Genomic DNA, 25,725 nt, shown 5'->3' on the forward strand with positions numbered 1-25,725 from the left:
TTAGGGCAAGAAACACTTACAAAGTTGAAGATCAAGAAGGAAAATCGGATGATACTTGAGAGGATTTGAGTTCTAGACTTGAAAATGGTGAAAAAGTGGTAAAAATGACTAAGTGTCATATTTATACCCCCTTAGGGTTTACGGCCGTAAAACCTTGTTTAGGCCGTAAACTCCAAACTCTTGGAGTTTTGGGACTTTATTGATGCACAATAAACCCTAGGTCATCCTCTCTCCTGATATCACTTGAAGTACTAACTTTAAAACACTCAAACCGACTCCAGAAAGCTTGAAAGTTAGCAGAAACAGTTCTGACTTCTATTGAAGTGAATGGTTGTACATAATAGAAATTACGGGTTGTCACAGCTACCTATGCCACCTTCCTCCCTTCGTCAGAAAATCGAAAATCCCACCTTCAACTACTATTGTTAACCTTAGACGTCACCGCGTCCAGCTGCCGCCACCGCCAACATCATCTTCTTCATAAACCTTATTTATCCTTGTTGCTCCTACCACCTCTAGGTGTTGCCCCTGGTGTGTGTGTGTGTGTGTGTGTGTTTTGATTTTCAGATGGTTGTAGTGTTTGCGCTGCCCTCCTCTGTTGTGTTCGTGTAACTGTAAGGGAAGGATAAATAAAGGGGATTGTAGTGGTTGCTTTTGGTGATGCAATCGAAAGGGTTTTCCATTTGGGGGGGGGGGGAGTGAGATAAGGGAGATTTTTTTGGAGGAGGGAGGAGAGTGGCATAGGTACCTCCGATGGTCGGAAGATAGTGGTGTTTGGTGGGGTTTGATTGCGCAGGAAGGCAGTTCAGACGGTGTGTGTTGATTCAAAAATGACAACGATTTATTGTGGTTCGACGGCGGAGCGGGTGACGCAGGTAGGTAACGACCAAAGGGAGGTGGTTGCTTCTAGTAGTGGCAGCATGGAAACTTATGGTGGTGGTAACCTACTATAGGTAAGGGTGACATGTTGTAGAAAATCAAATATGTCTGAAGTGCAAAATCGAATAAATTTTACCAAATATTAGGCATTAACACACCTAAATCGTAACAGGAACAAAACGACAAAACTTGAAAAACTTATAGACTTTTATGTCAATAACCCTCTCCTCCCAACCCCCCCCCCCCCCCAATAATAATAATAATAATAATAACAACAACTAATTCAACATTCGACATAAAACCAGAAAATGTAAACCATACAAGTTACATTATGAAACTTTATTGTAATTTGCCAATTCATAAAACATAGCACAAGGGTTTACAAGTTACATTATGAAACTTTATTGTAATTTGCCAATTCATAAAACATAGCACAATGAAAAATACAAGTCCGAAGACATGTGTAAGTTGATATCAACATCCCTAACTTCCATTTAAGGGGTGTTTGGGGTTTCTTATTTAAGGTATGGTTAGCTTATTATGGCTTACTGGCTTCGTACCGTTAATAAGCAGCATTGAGGGTTTTTTTTTTTTTTGTTTATTGGTTTTTTGAAAATTCAATAAATAAATAAAATTGTTTGATAATCTCAAAAGCACTTTTTAAAATGATTTTTCTATTAGTTTTAAAAAGTTTTAAAAAACAAGATTTGAAAAAATATAAAAGTTTACTTTTTGAAATTCTTTTTAACCTTTTACCATAATTGCTTCAAAATAAGATTTTAAGTCAAATACTTTTTAACTTATAAACTTATTGACTTTTGTCACCAATTTTTTTAGTTTTTCTCAAAAAAAACACCTCAACATTTTAATTGTTTCCAAAAATCCTCAACTTTGAAAAGTCAGTAAGTAAAAAAAATATTTGGCAATCTTAAAAACATTTTTCAAAATGACTTTTTTATTATTTAAAAAATAAATAAATAAATAAATAAATAAAGGGAGATTTGAATAACATATAAAAGTTGACTTTTTGAAATTCCTTTTAGTTTTTTAACCTTAATTGTTTCCAAAATAAGATTTTAAGTCCACTCCAAGATTCTTGGGGAGTTATGTTTGAGAGATCTTGTAATTTATTGACTTATTACTTTTTTTCACCACAAAAGTTAATACTTTATATTTTTTAAAAACTCATTTTATCATCACCATAAGTCAATAAACACTTTTGTCCAAAAGCACTTTAGAGTTCAAAAAGTGATTCTAAACACCCCCTAAGTATGAAAAGTGTTCATTTGAAAGTGTTTCTTTCTAACTTATTTATAAGTGTTCATTCTATGTGAAAACTAATTTGTCATTTTTTTCATTTTTTAACCCCAATAAACCATATGGATAGTGATGTTTTTCTTTTCTATAAACTAACGATACACATACCAATTTATCATTTTACCTATGTCTTTTTTGATCATTTTACATATATAAGTAGATTAACAAATACTGGAAACCAATTATCAACATATTGTATTTGGCACCTAATAAGCTAATCTAAACACTTTTTTCCTAAAGACCTAAACTCCATTTTGGTACTGTATATGTTCATGTCAACTTATTAGGTTAAATTTACTCCCATGTTGAGACCAAATAAATAGGGTATACAAAAATATTGAGTTTAAGGATCTTTGGTAATGACTAATGGTGCACATGGGGAATATATATGTCATAAACCGAAATCAAGAACTCAAAACCACAATCAATCTTAAGATTGTGAAACCAAATTGCAATAGCCAAACTTTCTAACACATCCACAACACCCTAATGTCAAGTAGTATAAAATCAGATCCAATTCAAAAACCATGTAATGAGGCAAAAAGCTTCAAGAAACAAAGAACAAGTCCACACAATATATGCAAGATGGTTTCAGGGTACATACATGGCTCGGAAGTTTCTATTGACCGCCACGTAGGCGGTCAACAGCAGCAAGAATGTTACCTTTGGTGGCTGTCAAAGCTTCTAGATTCTGATTGGTATCGTGAAAACCCATTGCTTGTAGTTGTGCAAGTTCACTAGCATACACTTCTTCTGGGCCCACTGCTGAGTCAGCAACATTTACAAGTGCCACGTCAGATAATTAAAGAGGTTTATTGTTTATACTTGATATAATATAATATAGTGAAAAAAGTGGTTACCATTGTTCACTAGCATACACTTCTTCTCTCCATTAAAAGTGTCCATCAAGGGCTGAGATTGAGTTCCTGTTTCAATTCAAAAAATATGTTCACTCAGTCCCATGTGGACGCCACATCAGCATGCTCACTGGTCGAAAAGAATGTTGCTAAAAGGTTTTTAATCCAAGGCCAAGATTGAGTTATTGGTTCTCATGTGTATTTTGGTTCTATATGATTTCATATCTAAAATAATGTTGCTAAAAAATTATATATGTATGCTATATATATACTTGAAATTTGATTTGCATACAACTTTTTGAGATTTACCCTTTTAGCCATGAAAATTCAAAAATGCTAAATTAGACCAAAAACATACGATTTTGGCTTGATTAATCCCTTTACCCTGCCTACGTGGCATCCATTTGGATCAGATTTTGCCTATGTGGATGCCATGTAGGCAGGGAAACCACTAGGGGTGTGTTGAGAATTTATCATGTTTTAAACATTCATGGCTAAGAGGGTAATCTTAAAAAGTCCATATGTGTATATAAATCTATAATCTCGAAAAATAATGCTTCATTATCATTTATCAACTTGAAGCACTAAACCCTTGGTTTAATGATGACATACATTATTGGAAAAAGAAATACCTGTGTCTCCACTCGTTTGACTTTCACCCCTGCATACAAAAATCCAAACTTCATAAGTTATTAACTATGTAAAACTTAAAGCCCAAAGTTATTAATTATCATATATAATAAAATCTTTATTAATTTAAAACTATGTAGATATATAAGGGGCATACAATTCACAATCTGGCATCAAGATATTTTTGAACAAACAACAGTTTCAACTAATTTACCTGGTGCTTTGTTGCTCACCAAGTAGGTATGAAGGAGATTGATGCAATGCCATTCTTTTCTGGAATACCAACACTATTTATTACAGCATCATCAAGAAAAGAATAAAAATAATACAACATGAAATACCATAAGTATTTATCTTCTTATTTATTCCTTTATATCTGTCCTAGGTGGATATTAAGGTGCAAACTGAGTATTTGGCACTAAATGAGGAAGTTATAATTTAAAAGGGTGAAGTTTGGGTTTTATCTACCATGATTTCAATTTCTTGAGTATGATCAAAGACACATACTAAAACTAGATACATAACAATTGAGTCAAATGTTACATAGCATTAGCTAACTTACCTGCATGGTCTCTGGTGAAGTCAGTTGACTTTGACTAGTGAGGACAGGGGTTTGCATTATCTCTCCGAATCGGGGATTGAGTAGCTGTGAAATTGTAGCAGGTATCCAATTAGTGAATGAAACATGTTAGCAGCTACAGCCCAACAAGAAAATAAATCTAAAAGATGATGAAAAAAGAAGCAAAAACCATATTCATATTCTGTGGGTTTGAAAGGAAATCCTGAGTCAACTGCGAGATAGTCGGATTTTGCATAATCTGATTCCTTGCAATGGGATCTGAGGGTAAATGAAATAATTGTTCCAGACCTGGAATCGCAAGTCCACCTAAGCCAACAGGTGGCGCAGACCTATCAGTCACAGCAGGATGCCTTGGAGTACCACCACCACCAGGAACTCTGGCTGCCAATTCACGGATGACTAAAAACTCAGCCATTGCACCGAAGATAACAGGATCACTGAATATGCGGGCATAAGCCGGTTTCCTTTTCATAAGTTCACGAAATCGAGGACTATTCATTAACACGTTGCGTAGAGCTTCTGGATGAGTGCTTAGCAGTTCCAGCATACTTTGACCAATGCGGATGAGATTCTGAAATTCTGGTTGCTGTATTTGTTGATACTCTGTAAATTCACTCAAATCAACTGTAGCAGGTGGAAGACGACGAACCAAGTGAACAGTTTGCTCTGCCTCCAAATCTATGAATCCCAAACAGAAAATGTTCAACTATAGTCCCAATTACAACGAATCAAAGCATTTGAACAAATTTAATCGCAATTATAACATCGATCGACGATCGGATAAGAGCTATTATCATAGCATCCTAATCATTTCAGATTTCAATCATAATGAATAGACATGTAGATATATAACCAGTAAGGACTTGAAGAAAGTAGAATACCATAACTCCGAAGTGTCCGATCGTCTTTGAGAAGGCGGCCTTTATAGACCAAACGCTGCTGTTCCGCAGGCACATCACAGTTTTTTGCAATCACAGACTTGAAGGATTCGACAGACGAATCCAAGCTCACCTGAACGACGAACTTGATACCTCCAGAACACCATATGTTAATGGTGACATCGTCACTTCCGTCGACTTCTAATCCATCGGTGATGGCACCGTCACCGTCATTTGCCTCGCCTCCGCCTTCCATTGAATTGACGGAGTTGCTGATTCCGATGCTTTGAAAACCTAAAAAAACTGAAATCGAGCGCTCTGAAAACTTGAGGAGGATGATGAGAGGATCTGTTTGTTTTCGCATTAACTGACAAAACGTATTGAACTAAATAGCAATGTTATTGGCGCTAAAATGTAAATAAAACTCTTTTTTTTTTTAATTATTTTGGTTTTTGACTTTTTTAAGTTAAAGTCGATATAGAAATTTTGACTTCTTAATTTGGATAAAATTCCACCTCATTAACAAAAAGAGCTCAAATAGATTGTTCGAAAATGTATGCAAAAAATGTTAAAGAGTTTCTAACTTTCTATTACACATTCTACTTTCAATATTTTTATGAGTCCACCGCTATCCTAAATTTTAAACTTATTTTAGCTATTTATTGATTCAAAAAATCTATAATTAAATCACTATTTCTTGTATTTGGTTATATATTTTATCGATTAGATTACAAGGTGGGTTCTTGAATGCAAGAAATAGCAATGTACTTTCGTTTCTTTTTATTATAACATTCTACTTTCAATATATATCTTATTGAAACATAGTATTTTGAAAATTCGTCACAGATAACATTACCATGTACATTTAGTTTTTTTCTTATTAGGATATTGTACTTTGAAAATATCCCAAAGTGAAAATTGCTAACACAAACATATCATCATTGTAGTTTGTATGTCATTCCCATGTCTTGAACCATTATTTTGTATTCTTATAAGATAGTTACACCAAAAAAAACATTATTTGCTCGAATTTTCTCTCTGCTTTGCTTTCAAAAACCATTTCAAAAATAGATAAGAGGTTGAACTCTAATATCTTCAACATTAATTTTTCCTATTAAAACACAAAAAAATAGATATAATTAGTGTCATTCCATATAAAATCTTTTTTCACTTTTAAGCACTACTTCAAAACACTTAATTTGAGTAATCCTTATGTTGCTTAGAAGATCAAAATCAGCTAAAACAATTTTAACTTCCCTAAGGAGTTTTTTTCATGATCTATAATCTTAAGTATCATCCCAAATGCTTACAAGATAAAAAAGATAAGTTAATTTTTTTCTATTTTCAAGCATCATATCAAGAATTTGAATTAGAGAATCACCTTAGATGCTTACAACATCAAAATGAACAGATCCAGTATTTTAAGCACCTTTATCAATCATTTGAATTTTGAGTATCACCGAAGATGTTTATATGATCATAGTGTTGGATTCAGATGTCTAAGGTGCTAACCAAATTGGTAACATCTTGTGCTTAAACGTTGATTCGTGTCTTTTGATTATGCATTACTTCATAATTCCGCAATTGTCATTCCATCGGATCCTACATTATTATTTTTTACTCATCATGAGGATACATGCCTACTCTAGCATTTTATGTTATCTCAAGTTTTCTCCTATAATCAAGCGTACACCATGGATGCATGACGATGCATACCCTCAAACCAAAATAGGCCTTTGAGAAGTTGATTCTACCCTAAGACCACAACCAAACAAGGAACATGAAGTAAGGTCAAATTAGTTCTCTAAACCTATATGATCCTAGATGTATACAATCATTGCTTTCAAGATACATGTCGCCTATGAGGATCTAACTTAGCATTACTAAAGCACATACTTCACATAAGGCACATATAAGGCACGTAAGCAAATATACATCATAAGTACGTAAGCATGATAAACACATAAGCATCATAATCACGTAATGATCCTACTATGCAATTCTAGCATATAAGGCATAAACATTACATAAATCTTAACACTTTTACATAAAGACTTATTGTGAGTAAGTGGCTTACTACCCTTTGAACTCTGGATGACTACACGCTTCACGTTCTCTTTCTCTTTCTCAAACTTTAACTTTAAAAATTTTGGAGTTTTCAAATTCTTATTTTGAAACTTTTTGAAAAACTTTGAGCCTTAGTTTAAGTTTAAACACACAAGTGTATGTCTAAATCCCTCATACCATGCTCTGATACCAACTTGTAACGACCCAATTCTTTTTATAAAAACACAAGCAAAAACAATCATTACCCTTTTTCAAAATATAATTAAAGTTTCAAAAACATTCAACCATACTTTTATAAAATAATATTTCTAAAAATATTGTGGAAGCAAAAAACATCCCAGGTTTAAAACATAATATAGTAATTTTATAAATCTTCAAGAGAATGTCGCATGCAGTCACGCCTGCCTCTTTCCTTTATTAGTACCTAACGATCCTGAAAATATTAAATAACAATGGGTAAGCATAACAATTAGTGAACACACACATTACTCTATCATTATATATATCACTTACTTACACATAGCACATTTTGTTGGATTAGGTGTCTAAGCCAATAATTAAATTGATATATAATTAAACTGTTAGTGAAGTCATTTTGGTTTGCCCTCAAACTTATTAATTGAATAGGATGACTTTTAGAGAGAGCGAGACTGATTTATTGAATTATTATATGATTAGTAAATAGCAATAAAAGATTTATTAATATATTATGAAAATAATATACTAATTATAAATAGTATTATTTAATTAAGAATTAATCATAAATTAATTAGAATTAATCAAAAATTAATTAGAATTAATTTTGGGAATAATTTGATTAATTAAAAGTGCAAGGACCTAAGTTGTAATTATTCAATAGTTGAACAAAAGCGATTACAGAACCTTCCTAAGGTGGCGGACGGTTTTGGAAAGGTATTTTACGGTTTCTAGAATATATATTGAAGATAATTAGGAGATTAGATAACTGCTTAATTTGAAATAATAGTATTATATTTAAATTAGGGTTTCCTAGTGCAGCTAAAAATAGGGTCTTAACCCATCCATATTTCGGCGACTTGATACCTCAAGAGTATAGCCGAAATCTACATCCCTCTCCTTTCTCTTCAAGTTTCTTTAGTTGCTAGGGTTTGGGTGTGAACCATCAGAGGCACGAGATTTCTGGTGCATGCTTCCAAAAGTTATTGAAGAAAGATTGGTTTGATTTGTTAGCTACAACAAATCAAAAGGTATGTAACTTTCCCTTATGAATTTCGATTTCATTAGCGTTATAGTAATTTTGTTTAATTCAAAGAATGTTGCCTTTATGTGAAAGACATAGATTCCTTTAGGTTGCATGTGCCCAAATTCTTAATTGTTAAGTATTTTTCGCTTTGAGCATTGTTGATGTAACATCCATAACTCATCAGTGGTATCAGAGCTATGGTGTGTCTTGCATTAATCGCACATTTGTTGAATGAACAAAGAAAATAAAAAATTGATGCTCACGACGTGACATGCATCTGTGTGACATAGCTCAGATCTAGATTTTCGGATTATCTTTCCTAATATGAATTATGTGGTTGTTAATTGGTAATTATCTATTTCCATATATGCCAAAATCCGATTTTTTTTCCTATATTAGATAATTAATTGAAACCCTAAATGTTAGGAGATATCCTTAGACTTGATAAATGTTGAAACCCATTTTGACAATCGGTGGATGCGGAATAATAATATCTTGAGATTTAATGAACATAAAAATGAAGAACATAAAGATGAGTAGTTCCATAAACTAGAAAAGAGATAAAAATAATACATGAAGAACATTGTTGGGAGAGAAAACTCTCCCTTGGTGAGAAAGATCCCACCACTTTCTCTCTCTCTCTAGAAAACTACATTGTGCACTCTTACAATAATAAAATGACCAACTCTCTCTTTATATAAGAGAGAGAAAACACCAACAATACGATAAAAGGAATAAATAAATAACCTAACTATCACTCATTATTTGTAGAGAATTTTCATGCACCAACAATCTCTCCCTAAATGCTCACAAATGATGAGGGATACAATAAGTGATAAAAGGCTATAATACAGTAATCCGACTAGCAAGTGAGGTAATAAAATAAAACATAATGAGAATCAAATGCTGAAATGTCTCTAAAACTCTGAAGTGTTTCTGAAAAACATCTCTAATTCTCGAATCATAATACAAACAAATTTCTTCAAAAGAATAACCTGCCAAAAATGTGAAGCATCCAAGAGTGAAGTCCGAATAATAAATAATATGAATCCAAAGACATAGTGTAGCAATGCCAAAATTTTGATCAAAAGATCAAAAATAAGTGCCACGTCACATCGCCACAATAATCTTTGACTTCAAAATATCACAAATCCAAACTCAAGAAGTCATAATATCTGAACCGGATGCACACACAAAAGAATCATCCTATGGTAGAGTCTGAATAATAAATAATCTGAAACCGGGAAACATCGAGTAATGCCAAAAATTTGATCCGTGAAGACCAAAAATCAGTGCCACATCGCATCACTAAATAAATCATCGTCTTCAGAAGGTTTCAAAAATCCAAACTCAAACAATCATAAAACCATATATGGATGATATCATAATATTCTCTCCCTATTTTTGATAACCAATGACCGGATATCAAAAATAAATATATCATCGGGATGGAGAGTGTCGGATACTAAGAGCTAAGAGAGCTCTTCCTAAATGTATGACACGAGAAAGAGAGTAAAATAAATACTTTGCGGTCATATGTAGCGAGCTGATTCAGTCGCTGAAAACTGCTCGAACAAATACCATAGAAACAATAATAACTCCGCGTGAAAAATCTCTACTGTGCTGAAAGAATACTGATATACCCAAACTGCGGTGCCGGAACTCTCGAAGTGGTCTTCAATAGAAAATAAAGTCCACATGCTCAAGATACATGATTCGTCAACTGGAGATCAACAGAGACAAGTCATAAAAATCCCATAAAGCGAAGAATGTGAAACAACTTTGTTGATCAGACGCTGTTGCGGTGCAAACATCGCGGAGAATAATATGAAGTCTGACTGCGGTATGGAGTAATCATCATGGAAAGAATAAAATTCTTCCAATATAATCGACATGAAGTGAACCAATGTGACTATCCAAGTTTGGGTTGTGGCAAAAATTTGTGTTAAAAAAAATAATTGGTTTTTATAAAAAAAATGGCTAAATAAAAAAAATTTAAAAAAATTGGTGTTAAAAAAAATTAATTGGCTAAATAAAAAAATTGGCTGAAAAAAAAATTGGAGTAAAAAAAATGGTTTTAAAAAAAATAAATTAAATGTTGTTAAAAAAAATAAGGCTTTTTAAAAAAAAAAAGAAAAAGAGGGGGGGCTGATGAGAAGAAGGAGGGAGGAGGAACGAGGAACGAGGGAAGAAAGGAGGAAGGAGGAAAGAAAGGAGGGGGGCTGAAAGAGGAGGAGGAGCTGCAGGAGGAGGTACCGCAGTCGAGAAGGGAGATGGTTGCGGGTCTGAGAAGGTTGCGGGTGAAAGGGTTGTGGGTGGAAGAGAAGTTGCGGATGAGAAGGAGTTGGCTGGAGGGAGGGGTTGGTTGCGGTAGTGTCTAAGGGAGTAGTACGGATGCGATCTGCGAGGTTCTGAACATAGGCTGCTGTGCGAAGGATCGACAATGCGGTCCGAAGAGCAGACGATGCGGTAGAGCGAAGATTGGATTGCGGTAGGTGAAGACTTCGGTCCGAGACTGCGGTCCGAGAAGACTAAGAAGGACTACGGCCTGAGAGGAGTACCGCAGTTGAGAGGGACTGCGGTTAGAAGACCTTGGTCAGCAGACTTCGGTCTAAGAGGGGTACCGCAGCTAAGAGGAGTTCTGGTAGCTGAGAAGGGCTCCGGTAGGCAATTTTGGCTGCGGTTCTGTGGGGCGAGGAGGGTTGGGTTGATGACGAAAAATGCTATTTTTCATGAAAAAATGATACCGAAAATGCCATTTATTCATATTTTAACGAGGGGAATCTTTTCTAAAGCATTTTGGGTCAAAAAGAGGTATTGGGAAGGCAAAATGTGGAGTGTGCAGGGGGTTTTAAGGGGACAAAAGGTGATGAGATTGGTCAAGTCACATGGTTTTTTGTCTTGGGAAGGTAAATAAATGTTGAAGACTCTTTCCAAATAGAGTAAAGAGGACAAGTGACTTTATAAAAACACTAAATTACGTCCAAACTCTACGAAATTAAGATTCACAGCAACATTTTTTTTGTTGAAGGATGTGAATATCATACCCATTTATGAAGACCAAAAGAAGTTGTTGGGAAATGAAATCTTCACAAGAATCTCCACTTTCTTCAATAATAAGCCCAAAATATTTTGTGTCTCCTTTCCAAGAAAATAAACTTCCTTGAGCAAATTCTTCATAGTTTTAGAGACCACAAAAAAAATTTCTTCCTTTTTCTTCTTCTTTTCTTAGGTAAATTACACGGATAATCCCTGTGGTTTGGGGGTAACTGCACGCTTAGTCCCTGAGCAAAATTTTTAACTCGAACTATCCCTGTATTTTGATTTTGTTTCGGATTTAGTCCCTAATCGAGTTAAATTGACTAATTTGCCTTTGATTTTTTTTTACCTTTTTATATCATTAATTAATTAAAAAAATATTTATTAAATGTGTTAGAAAAATTTGGAACTTTGGATCCCATTAATTGAAACACCCAGTCCACTCACCCCTCATCATCCTCTCCCCGTCGGCGTGTTCAGTAATCGTAAAACTACCTTAGGCCAGCACCATCACCACTAACCTCCGGCAACAACTACCACTACCTCTTCATCGGAAACATGACATCGGTGTTCAGATCCATAAAATGCGCTAACCCAGAAATCTGAGATCAAAGTCACTTAATAAAATCAAATATTAAAAAAACCATCTGATGCACCAAAAAAACACATCTAATGCAACAACTTCGATTTCTTCTGATTTGAAGCCTAATCGAGTGGACATGGACTCGATTCCGTGTAACAAGAGCATAAACATAGTTGATTCTTCAGGATTTTCAGATAATTTGAACCTTTATCGACCAGGAGGGTTATATGGGGTGCAATGACAGGGAGAAGATGAAGGAGGAAGAAGCGGGGGTTAGGTCGGACGTCAGGTGCAAGATTTGTTGGTGCATAAAAAGATGAAGCATAGTTGTCGGAGGTTATAGATACGATAGAGACGACAAGGAGGGATAAGAAGCGAGACAAGGGGTTTCTAAATCTTGCATCTACTGAAATTGGGAACATCACCATAGAAACCCTAGCAATGGCACCTGAATCCAAGATACAATTCTGGATGCTTCATACAACAATATCTCATCTCAAAAAATAAACATTCTCTGAATTGAGTAAAGTGTTTCTCCTGTGAATTGAGTAAAATGTTTTTCCCAAGAACTTGAGGCATCAGCCAATATCCCTAAATCGAAGATACAATCCTAGGTGAATCAATAAACAAAAAACAAACCTCCATCGCATGTGAATCGATCCTTGTGTCTATCATTAGAAAACGATTTGCGGAGAGAAAGAAAAGAACGGACGATGTTGCCCTCTTAATCTGATCGAGAACGAGATCTTGAATTGCAACAATTGGGGGTTCTAGAACTCGATTTTAGTGGTGGTGGTCGCCGGACTTGAACGTGGCGGTCATCAGAATTCAATATTGTCGATTCAACGGATGTGAGGCATGAGAGAGATAGAAGGAAAAAGAATTAATTCTTGTTTGGGTTGTGGGCCACGTTTTATTTCTTAATTCATAAGTAGCAATAAAAATTAATAATTAATAAAAAAATAAAAATATAAGGGTAATATAGTTAATTTAAGTCGGTCAGGGACTAAATCCGAAACAAAATCAAAATATAGGGATGGTCCGAGTTAAAAATTTTGCTTAGGGACTAAGCGCGTAATTTTCCCCAAACCATAGGGACCATCAGTGTAATTTACACTCTTTTCTTCAACAGCAACATAAGAACATTATGAACATGATTTTCCAGCAGAAAATGAACAAGCAATCAGCAACTATTTTTATTCTTCTAAGCATGAATCAACACATAAAAATAGAAGAACTCATCATAATATTTCCGGTTTGGACCCGAAAATTCTTGCAAAAATCCGAAAAATCTTCAAGATAAACACCGAACGGGAGTCGTTCCCTTGAACTAGTCGCTTGAACCTTCAAGGTACGGCTCTGATACTAATTGTTGAAACATATTTTGACGAACGGTGGATGCGGAATAATAATATATTGAGATTTAACGAACATAAAAATGAAGAACATAAAGATGAGTAGTTCCATAAACTAGAAAAGAGATAAAAACAATACATGAAGAACATTGTTGGGAGAGAAAACTCTCCCTTGGTGGGAGAGATCCCACCACTCTCTCTCTCTAGAAAACTACATTGTGCACTCTTACAATAATAAAATGACAAACTCTCTCTTTATATAGGAGAGAGAAAACATCAACAATACAATAAAGGGAATAAATAAATAACCTAACTATCACTCATTATTTGTAGAGCATTTTCATGCTCCAACAATAAAGATTAATTAATATTATCCTTATGGATCTTATTATTAATTTGATTAAATGTTTTAAATAAAAGAAATTATAACTAGTTTAAATTTAATTAAATTAAAAAGTTGAAATTTAGATAATTAAAAGATTAAACCTTGTATTTTTTTTAAATGTTTTAAAATACATCTTATATATATATATATATATATATATATATATATATATATATATATATATATATATATATATATATATTATAATTAAAGGTTAATTATTATATGTATAAGAATAAGTCAGTCAAATTGCAAGTACGCCTCATCCACGAAACCATACTATAAGGGGAATTTAAGGAAGCGGCTTTTAAAATGACCATTATTAGGTGTCCACTCTCATCCACCGCTCTCTTGTATGGTGGAGGGTCGTTAGCCAAACAGATTTGATAGGACATAATCTCATTAATAAGTATAATGATATAAAGTAACGAAACTATTTTTAAAAAATCTCACTCTTAATTACTTTAGGAAAAATGTGAAAAGTATGCTAATCCATGAAACTGCACATTATACTTTATATGTAGTTAGTGGAGCGTGTGTGGTTAACCGGCACACTAATAGTGACTATAAAGAGTAGTAATGGGCATCTCGAGAATTATCATTGTCAATGGAGCATGTGTGGTTAACCAAAACATTAATTAGAGATGATAAATGACATTGAGAGTGCCAAGCATATATGCATGGTTATTCACATATTGTTTGTGATCATTGGCATCCCAATCACAAATAGAAGAGTGTAATCTGAGATTAAACATGTCATTCAATAAATCTCAAAAGATCTAGCAATTTCATAGTTTAAAATTGGTGAATTGCTTTACCTACCTTCATAAATTCGCAATAAGATATTTATTATGGGTTAAAATATTAAGGATTAATTGTCATCTAACTAATATTTCTTTTTCTCTATAGATGTCTACTTTTGGTGATACTTCTGTTTCTCAAAACTCTTCGCATAGCTTCTCGCTGCTCTCGATCGTGTCCAAGGTGACATTGGATGGCACTAACTACAATGATTGGATACGTAACATCAAGATGGCTCTTCGATACGAGGGCAAAGAGTATGTCCTTGAAAACAACTTGTTGAGATCGATGAATCCACTGTTACTCCTGAGGAAATCCTCTCCTATAAGAAACACTACGACGATGCAACAAAGGTTGCTTGCATCATGGTCGCCACCGTGGTTCCAGAATTGTAAAGGTTTTAAGGAGTACTGGCCTACGAGCTGAACTTGGATCTTGTGGAAAAGTTTCCCAAGAGAGCTCGTCAAGAAAAGTATGAGGTCGTCAAGGGCCTCATGGCTTGCAAGTTAAAGGAAAGGGAGTCAGTCTGCAATCACATGAAAAGGATGCAAAGTTACGTAGAGCACCTTGAAAGGCTTAATGTGAACTTTGACAAGGAGTTGGCCATTGACATGGTCCTCAAATCCTTGCTACCTTGTTATAACTAGTTCATATTGGCTTATTATTTGAACAATACTGAGCCCACATTGGCCCAACTCCACAACCAATTGCATACAGATGAGTCGGGTTTGAAGAAAAATCAAAACTCTACTCCTATTAGTGCTCCTATCCTTGCCATTGGGAAAAACAAAGGAAAGAAAATGAAAGGTTCTCCTAAAACAAGTTGGAAGGGAAAGGCTCATGTTGGGTCGTCTAGAAATGGCCCAAGAACAAGGCCTAATTCCGAAATTCCTTCTGTTAGTGATCCCAAGGAGGTCACCTACTTCTATTGCAATGATAAGGGCCATTGGAAACGAAGTTGCCCCAAGTACTTGTAGGACATCAAGGATGGTAAAGTGAATCCATCTTCGGCAGGTATTTACACTATTCAAACTAATAACTCACAATCAACTCGTTCTTATGTCCTTGATATAGGACGTGGATTTCACATTTGTTCAGATTTGCAAGGGATAAGATAAACTGAGGAGGTGGATCATGGAAGGATGAACCTGATCATCGGTAATATGTGATCTTCTCCTATTACCAAGATTGGAATTTATAGTCTTGTGCTTGGTGGTGATATTAGATTAGACTTAGTTGATTGTTGTTATTCATCATAAATGATGGGAAACATTATTTCTTTTCATGTACTATTTAGAAATGGTTTTCGATACTCATTTAATGATGTGAATGGTTCGATTTTGGTTTCTAAAAATGGTATATTTATGTTTGAAGCTTTACCTTGTAATGGTGTGTATAAAGTTGTGATTTGTGTTGATAGCTTAGGTAATAGTGTATTTCATACTGATTCGTCTAATGGTTTAGAGAAAGCATGCTTGTGGCATTGTTGTCTTGGGCACATAATCATTTGACTTAAGGCCGGATGATGAATGTGAATCTTGTCTTTTGGTCAAGATGACAAAATCACCTTTCACTGGATCTTGTGAAAGAGGTGAAGGTTTGTTGGATCTCATATATACAGATGTGTGTGGGCCCTTCAGATCCACCACAAGGGATGATAATCGATTTTATGTAACATTTATATATGATTATAGAAGATATGGTTATATCTACTTGACCAAACATTAGGCAGGAAGATAAAGATGCTCTGATCTGATAGAGGTGGAGAGTATCTTAGTATCGAGTTCCACGACTATCTCAAGGAATGTGGAATAGTTTCATAAATGACTCCTCCTAGTACACCACAACTTATGATGGGTTTTTGAGCATTCTAACACTTCCTAAGTGTACATGCAACCCTAATAACCTTGAATCTATGTTTTCTCTATATACATGCAAATTTCTTTTTCAAGGTTATTTCCTAACTAGCATGGCATGGGGATTACATAAAACATAAAACTAGTAGAAATACATACCTTGTTGTTGCTTGGATTCCTTCAAGACTTTGTGAGCCTAGCACCCCAAATGTTGTGCCTCAAATGCTTCACACAACACCACAAGACTTGGAATAACTTGAGAGAATACTTCTAGCACTCAAAATTGGTTATGCCCTCTCTAGTAACACTATGTCCACTAGGTTCACTTTTTGCTAGCCATAGGGTTCCTTTTATAGTGTTGTCACAATTAGGGTTTACACATGAATGCCCTTAATTGCCATGACTCTTGATTTCCCATGACCCATGGATTTGTAACTCCCATGGACTATCCATGGAGCTCCATATGGTTACATCCATAACCCATAAACCATGGATCATTAATCCACCATAAAAGAATTGATGATTGTCATAATCAACCCTATATATTTAATTAGTCTCACTTTGATCACCAAATTAATACTAGATTAATACTTGATCAATACTAATTAAATAATACTATTATTAATATATTAGAACTTATAATATATTAATAATCATAAGTGCCTTATTCTCTCATTTAGTCTATCCAAGTATTGCAATGCCATGCAACCCAAATGGACCATGCCGGGTCGGGTCAAGTACATACCAAATAAAGTTATGGACTTAGACACTATATCCAACAGTCTCCCACTTAGATAAGTCTAATAACTATATTTGCAAATATGACTTCAAAATCCGACTAGCAATCGTAGCTCTTTCAAAGTCTCTCGGAACTGAGATGATGATGATACGCCATTTAAGATAAGTGCTCATATAATCCTCTGTTCTCATGATATCAGCCGGACAAACACATGGAACATGGTCTTACTTATTGTCCAGCATTTGTTTCTCGATCTCTGATTTGTTTCGACATAGAACTAAATTGAACACATCAATTAGGTTCTGACCGGGCCCGGTACATAGGTCAAAACCAAATCATCGAGGGGCCCAGATATCGCTTCTATTTCTAGAAGGAACAGATAAACTTCGACTGATATGCTTGTACTAACTACTTGTTGAATTATTCACAAAGGCACGTTTTATGACATCGAGTTACCAATGCGTTTTCGTGCAATCAATGAATAACCAACTCATAGTCAACAACTCATATCTCTAGGTTTGAAGATTTATATGATATTACCGTCTCACGATCACTCGAGATAAATTCCATGAAGTGATGCAAGTGAGCGTGGGTTGGATCCAATACTCAGCCCTTATGAGTACTCATGAATGTTGTAGCAACCATTGCATTGTCCAAAGCACTTTTAGACAAATCATACAAGCCAAATTCATGACAGTCTTAAATCAATACTTACTTCCAAAGTTTGACTGACTGTGGATGGTTTGAATAATAACATAATTATTCTGGAAGTAAAAACATGCAAAATTGAAACATAGTAAACAATCAACACAAGATAGTAACACCTTACTCATAAATAAATAACAACTTTTATTTATCATCAAATGTCAGTTACATTTTACAAGTTTCAGGAATCTAATTATTGAAACTAATATCATCCTTCAGCCCAATGCACCTCGCATGCTGTAAATGCTTAACCCTACTCAGTCCCTTCGTGAGGGGATCTGCCGGGTTCTCATCTGATGATACCCTCTTAGCTACGAGGAGTCCTTCTTCTATTCGATGTCTGATGAAATGGTATTTTCTGTCAATGTGCCTAGATCTCCCGTGATCTCTCGGTTCCTTAGCCAAAGCAACCGCACTTTCGCTGTCACAGAAAATTTCCATTGGCTCTTTTATAGCTGGTACAACTCCAAGGTCTCCGATGAAGTTCTTTAGCCATATCGCCTCCTTAGCTGCTTCACTTGCTGCTATGTACTCTGATTCACAAGTAGAATCAGCTACTGTCTCCTGCTTGGAACTATTCCAAGTAATTGCCCCTCCATTTAGGATAAAGACCCAGCCTGACTGAGAGCGGAAATTATCCCTATCAGTCTGGAAGCTAGCATCGCTATATCCTTCCACTCTCAAGTCATCACTGCCTCCGAGGGTAAGGACCCAATCCTTAGTCCTCCGCAGATACTTGAGAATGTTCTTTACCGCTGTCCAGTGTGCCTTGCCAGGGTTCCCTTGATATCTACTGACCATGCTCAAAGCAAAAGCCACATCAGGGCGAGTACAAGTCATAGCATACATGATCGAGTCCACAGCGGAAGCATATGGTATATGACTCATTTCAGCTATCTCAGCCTCTGTACTCGGACTCTGAGTCTTACTCAGCTTGGCATTACTCTGGATTGGTAATTCTCCTTTCTTGGATTCTTGCATGCTGAACCTTTTCAGCACCTTATCCAAGTAAGTACTTTGACTAAGTCCAATTAGTCTCTTACTCCTATCTCTCAATATCCTTATCCCTAGGATATAGGCAGCTTCTCCAAGGTCCTTCATAGCGAAACACTTCCCAAGCCAGGTCTTAACCTCCTGCAAGGTTGGGACGTCGTTTCCTATGAGAAGCATGTCATCCACATACAACACCAAGAAGCTAACTATGCTCCCACTAGCCCTGACATACACACAAGACTCATCCTCACTCCTAGAAAAGCCAAACTCTTTGACTTTCTCATCAAAGCAAAGATTCCATCTGCGAGATGCTTGTTTCAATCCATAAATGGATTTATCAAGCTTACACACTCTATTAGGGTATCTTGTATCGACAAAACCCTCTGGTTGAGCCATGTAAACATCCTCAGCCAACTTTCCATTAAGGAAAGCGGTTTTGACATCCATTTGCCATATTTCATAATCATGAAATGCAGCTATGGCTAACAATACTCTAATAGACTTAATCTTAGCTACTGGTGAGAAGGTCTCATCATAGTCAACTCCCGGAGTTTGAGTAAAGCCCTTCGCAACCAGTCGCGCTTTGTAAGTATGTACCTTCCCATCCATGTCGGTCTTCTTCTTGAAGATCCATTTGCACCCAATTGTCTTACGACCTGGTACATTGTCAACCAAGTTCCAAACTTGATTGTCATACATGGACTGAATCTCGCTGTCCATAGCCTCCTTCCATTTAGCAGACTCAGGGCCTGCCATGGCTTCCCTGTAATTATTAGGTTCATCCAAATCTATTAGTGTACTATCACTAATAAATGTATCACCTTCAGTGGTGATGTGATAACCATAATAAAAATCAGGTGTGTTCCTCACCCTAGTGGAACGTCTTGGAGGTACAGACTCATCTATCGGATCAACAGGAGTTTCCTCCTCAGGTTGTTCGATAGCATTTGAGGTTCCTTCACCACTTGACTCTTGAAGCTCTTCAAGGTCAATTTGCCTCCCACTGTTCCCTTGGCTTATGAATTCTCTCTCACGAAAGACTCCTCTTCTTGCTACAAATACCACATTATCACTGGGTCTGTAGAAGAGGTAACCAAAGGATCTCTGTGGGTAGCCGATGAAAATACACCTCTCACTTCGAGGTTCAAGCTTATCATGAGTCTCACGCCTCACGAAAGCTTCACAACCCCAAATCTTGATATGGTCCAAATTGGGAACTTTCCCAGTCCACATCTCGTGAGGTGTTTTGGCAACCTTTTTAGTAGGGACAAGATTAAGGATATGGGCGGCAGTCTCTAAGGCATACCCCCAGAAAGAGATTGGTAACGAAGCTCGACTCATCATGGAACGAACCATATCCAACAAGGTTCGATTGCGCCTCTCAGCTACACCATTCTACTGTGGTGTTCTGGGAGGTGTCAATTGTGAGACGATCCCACATTCCTTAAGATAGTCAAGGAACTCAATGCTAAGATACTCTCCTCCTCGATCGGATCGGAGCATCTTGATGTTCCTGCCCAATTGATTCTCCACTTCCTGCTTAAACTCTTTGAACTTTTCAAAGGTTTCTGACTTATGCTTGATTAAGTAAATATATCCATATCTACTGTAATCATCAGTAAAAGTCACAAAATGGCGATTAGCATCCCTTGTAGCAACTCTGAAGGGCCCACACACATCTGTGTGTACAAGGTCCAACAAACCTTCACCCCTATCACAAGTACCTGTGAAGGGTGACTTTGTCATTTTTCCAAGTAAACAAGACTCGCAACTATCATCTGACTTGAGGTCAAATGATTCCAAGACTCCAGCCTTTTGGAGTTGGCCTATGCGCTTCTTGTTAACATGTCCAAGACGACAATGCCATAAGGATGCTTTATCTAAGCTATCTGAAGAATCAATATACAACACATTATTTCCTTGATTGTCTACAACATTCACGGCTTCATATACACCATCACAAGGTAATGCTTTAAAGTAAAATACATCATTGTAATAAACATTAATAGCACCATTTTTATTATCAAATGAAAAAGAAAAACCTTGTTTGTACAAGCCATGAAAAGAAATAATATTTCTCGCCATTTCGGGAGAGTAACAACACTTATTCAAATCTAACATTAACCCATTATTAAGCAATAAAGAATAAACTCCTATCTTGGTAACAGGTGATGCTTTCCTGTTGCCCATGACTAAGTTTATCTTCCCGTGCTCCACTTGCTCACTTCTTCTTAGTGCCTGCAAATCAGTACAGATGTGAATACCACAACCTGTATCAAGCACCCAAGAATTAGCATTAGATGAGTTATTAGACAATATTGTGTAAATACCTGCATGGGTGGGTTTAACCTTCCCATCCTTTACATCTTGCAGATATTTAGGGCAGCTTCGCTTGAAGTGTCCCTTATCCTGGCAATAGAAGCATTGTGCTTCCTTTGGGTTTGAAGAAGGAGTAATGGGACCTTTCTTTGTCCCACTTGAAGAGGAACCATCAAGAGTCTTACCCTTGGTACCCTTCGAAGGGCTTTTCCTCTTCTTACCCTTTCCCTGCCCAATAGCCAGAACAGGGGCTGTTGAAGGAGTAGAAGTAGCAACCACTTTACCCTTAAGGCCATTTTCAGCTGTCCTTAAGAGTCCTTGAAGTTTGCTAAGTGTGACTTCCTCCTTGTTCATATGATAAGTCATACGAAACTGATCATAACTTGGAGGTAAGGAATGGAGAATGATGTCAATCGCCATTTCCTCAGGAAAGTCAACATTTAGCTTCAGCAACCGGTCAACGAACCTTTGCATCTTCTGCAAGTGACCGGTGATGGGTTCACCATCCTTCATCCTTGTGGTTATCATGGAGGAGATGATTTCATACCTCTCCTGACGCGCGCTCTGATGGTACCTTTCCATCAGATCCAGGTGTATCTCATAGGGGTAGAAATCTTCATAGGATTTTTGAAGTACAGGAGTCATGGTGGCCATCATGATGCATGCTACTTTAGTAGCATCCTTTTCATGTGCAACAAACTCCGCAAACTCTTCAGGAGTAGCAGTGGCTTCACTCACAACCTTAAGCTCCCTATCGAGGACATATTCTTTGTCCTCATAGCGGGTAATCATTCTGATGTTTCTGATCCACTCATTGAAATTGGATCCATCAAAGATGACATTACCACACAAGTTCATGAGGGAAAAGGAGCATGTTGGGTTTGAGCCAGAAGTATTGTTGGAAGACATCTGAAAGGAAAGAAAGACAAGTTTCATTAGATTAGGAATCCTTAATAATTCACCCAAATGAAATATTAAGGCTAGGATCCAACAAACTATTTATAGTTGGAAGAGGGATGCCGTAATCCATACTATAAAATATTTGAAGGTAGGTAAATGACGATTTACCAATTTCCACCATAAGAACGAAATATTTTATTATTAGGTTTTATTGGTTTTGAAACTCCTAGATCTTTTGAGATACATTGAACTTTTCAATGGCATGTTTGAATCTCGATTGTGCCCTCTCAAGTTTGTGACTGGGATGCCGAGGATCACAAACAAGGTGTGAATAACCATACAAATTGACTTGGTACCCTCAACAATATTACCTAATCGATGTGCCGGTTAACCACACACGCTCCACCGATCTATAATAAAGTCAAGTTACCCTTTGCCACTCTTACTAGTCCATGTTAGTGTGCCGGTTAACCACACACGCTCCACTAACGACTTGGTAAGGTACAAAGTGTAATTTTATGGGCTAGCACCAATTTCACATTTTCCTAAAGTAACTAAGATTGGGAATTTATAATGTATAGTTACTTTATAATTCATTATACTTTTAACAAGTATTTAAAGTCGTATCCTACCCGTTCGGCTAACGACCCTCCACCGATCAAGGAAGCGGTGGGTGAGAGTGGACACCCATTAAGTCACCATTTTATAGGCAACAACCTTATACCCCCCTTATAGACCGGCTTCGTGAATGAGGCCTACTAACGGTAAGAATGACATATTCTTATACATATCTATATAATAAAATTATAATAATAGTATAAGTGTTGATTTTTAAACTTTTTTAAAAATCCAAGGTTTAATTTGGAATTAAAGTATTAAAGTATAAGACTTTTCAAATTCCAAAACTTGAGGGCAAGATTTGAAACTATTCCAAGTCTCTTCAATTTGTAACTTATGAGTTTAATGGTTCATAAAAATGAAGACTCTTCATTTTATGAAACCTCTTTATTTCTTTAATCACAATTAAAAGAAGTGACTTTTGGTTATCCATAACTTGAGGACAAGTTATGGACACCATCATAGCCATTAAGACCATGAATTAAACACACATGGTGGTTACACATAATTCCTATGATCTTCTAAAAACTCATAAGAACACAAATTCATGTCAAGCAATTTCAAGAAATCATATAAACATATACAATACTTGAAAATTGATAAAAGTCATGTAAAATAGGTTAACATAATCATTATCATTTTGAAAAACAGATTTTACAAGTCCAAAACAGATTGGGATAATGATCTTAATCCATTTCCAGCAACAAAACTCGAAAAAAACTGCCCAGCACGCTCCTACTCGCCGAGTGCATTATTCTACTCGGCGAGTAGAATGAATTTGTTCATGGACTCGGCGAGTCCTCCCCATGGACTCGGCGAGTTCAGTCGTCAGAGTGCAGAATTTTCGATTTTTAAGCAGTTTTGCATCAAGTATACAGAAAACAAACCTGGCTCTGATACCACTGATGGGTTTTTGAGCATTCTAACACTTCCTAAGTGTACATGCAACCCTAATAACCTTGAATCTATGTTTTCTCTATATACATGCAAATTTCTTTTTCAAGGTTATTTCCTAACTAGCATGGCATGGGGATTACATAAAACATAAAACTAGTAGAAATACATACCTTGTTGTTGCTTGGATTCCTTCAAGACTTTGTGAGCCTAGCACCCCAAATGTTGTGCCTCAAATGCTTCACACAACACCACAAGACTTGGAATAACTTGAGAGAATACTTCTAGCACTCAAAATTGGTTATGCCCTCTCTAGTAACACTATGTCCACTAGGTTCACTTTTTGCTAGCCATAGGGTTCCTTTTATAGTGTTGTCACAATTAGGGTTTACACATGAATGCCCTTAATTGCCATGACTCTTGATTTCCCATGACCCATGGATTTGTAACTCCCATGGACTATCCATGGAGCTCCATATGGTTACATCCATAACCCATAAACCATGGATCATTAATCCACCATAAAAGAATTGATGATTGTCATAATCAACCCTATATATTTAATTAGTCTCACTTTGATCACCAAATTAATACTAGATTAATACTTGATCAATACTAATTAAATAATACTATTATTAATATATTAGAACTTATAATATATTAATAATCATAAGTGCCTTATTCTCTCATTTAGTCTATCCAAGTATTGCAATGCCATGCAACCCAAATGGACCATGCCGGGTCGGGTCAAGTACATACCAAATAAAGTTATGGACTTAGACACTATATCCAACAACTTAATGGTGTGGCTGAGAGGCGTAATCAGACCTTGTTAGACATGGTTCGTTCCATGATGAGTTGAGCTTCTCTTCCCATTTCTTTTTGTGGGTATTCCTTAGAGACATTCTCCCATATCCTCAATCTTGTCCCTACCAAGAAGGTTGTCAAAACACCTCACGAGATGTGGACAGGGAAAGTTCCCTCGTTAGCACATATCAAGGTCTGAGGTTGTGAAGATTTCGTTAGACGAGTGACTCATGACAAGCGGGAACCTAGAAGTTAGAGATGTATTTTCATTGGTTACCCAAAGAAGTCTTTTGGATATTTGTTCTATATATATCTAATGAGAACGTGGTCTTTGTAGCAAGAAGAGGAGTCTTTCACAAGAGAGAGCTCATATGCAAAGAAGACAGTGGGAGTATAATTGACCTTGAAGTGATTTAAGAGTTAACTAGTTAAGGAACCTTAGAAGATACTACCGCTCAACCAGAGGATGAAATTCCCATTGAACCCATTGACAATTCATTACCTTTGTGTCATTCTAGTAGAGTTAGAATGCCACCCGAGTTCTATGGTTTCCATATAACTATAGATGGTGACAAGTTTGTCAGTGATCGTATACTGGTAAATTTAGACAAACCAACTAACTATAAGGAAGAAATGGCAGGACCTGAAGTTTCTAAGTGGAAAGAGGCAATGGACAACGAGATCAAGTCCATGTATGATAACGAAGTTTGGAATTTGGTTTATCAAGAACCTGGTCGAAAGATAGTGGGTTTCAAATGGATCTTCAAGAAGAAGAACGAAATGGATGGAAAGGTACACACTTTCAAGGCACGACTAATTGCGAAGGGCTTTACTCAAATCCCATGGATTGACTATGATGACACCTTCTCACCAGTGGCCAAGATAAAGTCTATTATGATAATACTCGCCATAGTTGCCTTTCATGATTATGAAATATGGAAGATGGATGTCAAAATTGATTTCTTTAATGGGAAGTTGGTTGAGGATATTTACATGAATCGTCCATAGGTTTTTGTAGATGCAAAGTATCCCAATAGATTGTGTGAGCTTGAGAAATCCATTTTTGGGTTGAAACAAACGTCTCACAGCTGGAATCTTTGCTTCCATGAGAAAGTCAAAGATTTTAGTTTCTTTATGAGTGAGGATGAGTCTTGTGTGTATGGCAAGGCTAGTAGGAGTATAGTAACTTTCCTAGTATTGTATGTTGATGCCATACTCCTTATGGAAAACGACATTCTGACCCTGCAAGAAGTGAAATCTTAGCTCGGGAAGTGTTTCACCATGAAGGATCTAGGGAAAGG

At 36.2% G+C, this 25,725-nt stretch overlaps 1 protein-coding gene across 1 annotated transcript; it reads right to left on the reverse strand.

The window, feature by feature from the left end:
• Positions 1-2,815: 2,815 nt before the first annotated feature.
• On the reverse strand, positions 2,816-5,505 carry LOC145164168 (ubiquitin domain-containing protein DSK2a-like). Its single transcript, XM_079082895.1, has 7 exons — positions 5,145-5,505; positions 4,433-4,941; positions 4,246-4,329; positions 3,898-3,956; positions 3,686-3,714; positions 3,057-3,122; positions 2,816-2,961 (listed from the first exon to the last, which is right to left on the reverse strand). Exons 1-7 carry the CDS (start codon positions 5,503-5,505, stop codon positions 2,816-2,818), a joined length of 1,254 nt encoding a protein of 417 aa, XP_078939021.1.
• Positions 5,506-25,725: the final 20,220 nt, after the last annotated feature.

Source organism: Lactuca virosa, chromosome 3 (assembly GCF_052849685.1).
Source record: "Lactuca virosa cultivar CGN04683 chromosome 3, Lactuca_virosa_CGN04683_v6, whole genome shotgun sequence".
Classification (NCBI taxonomy): domain Eukaryota; kingdom Viridiplantae; phylum Streptophyta; class Magnoliopsida; order Asterales; family Asteraceae; genus Lactuca; species Lactuca virosa.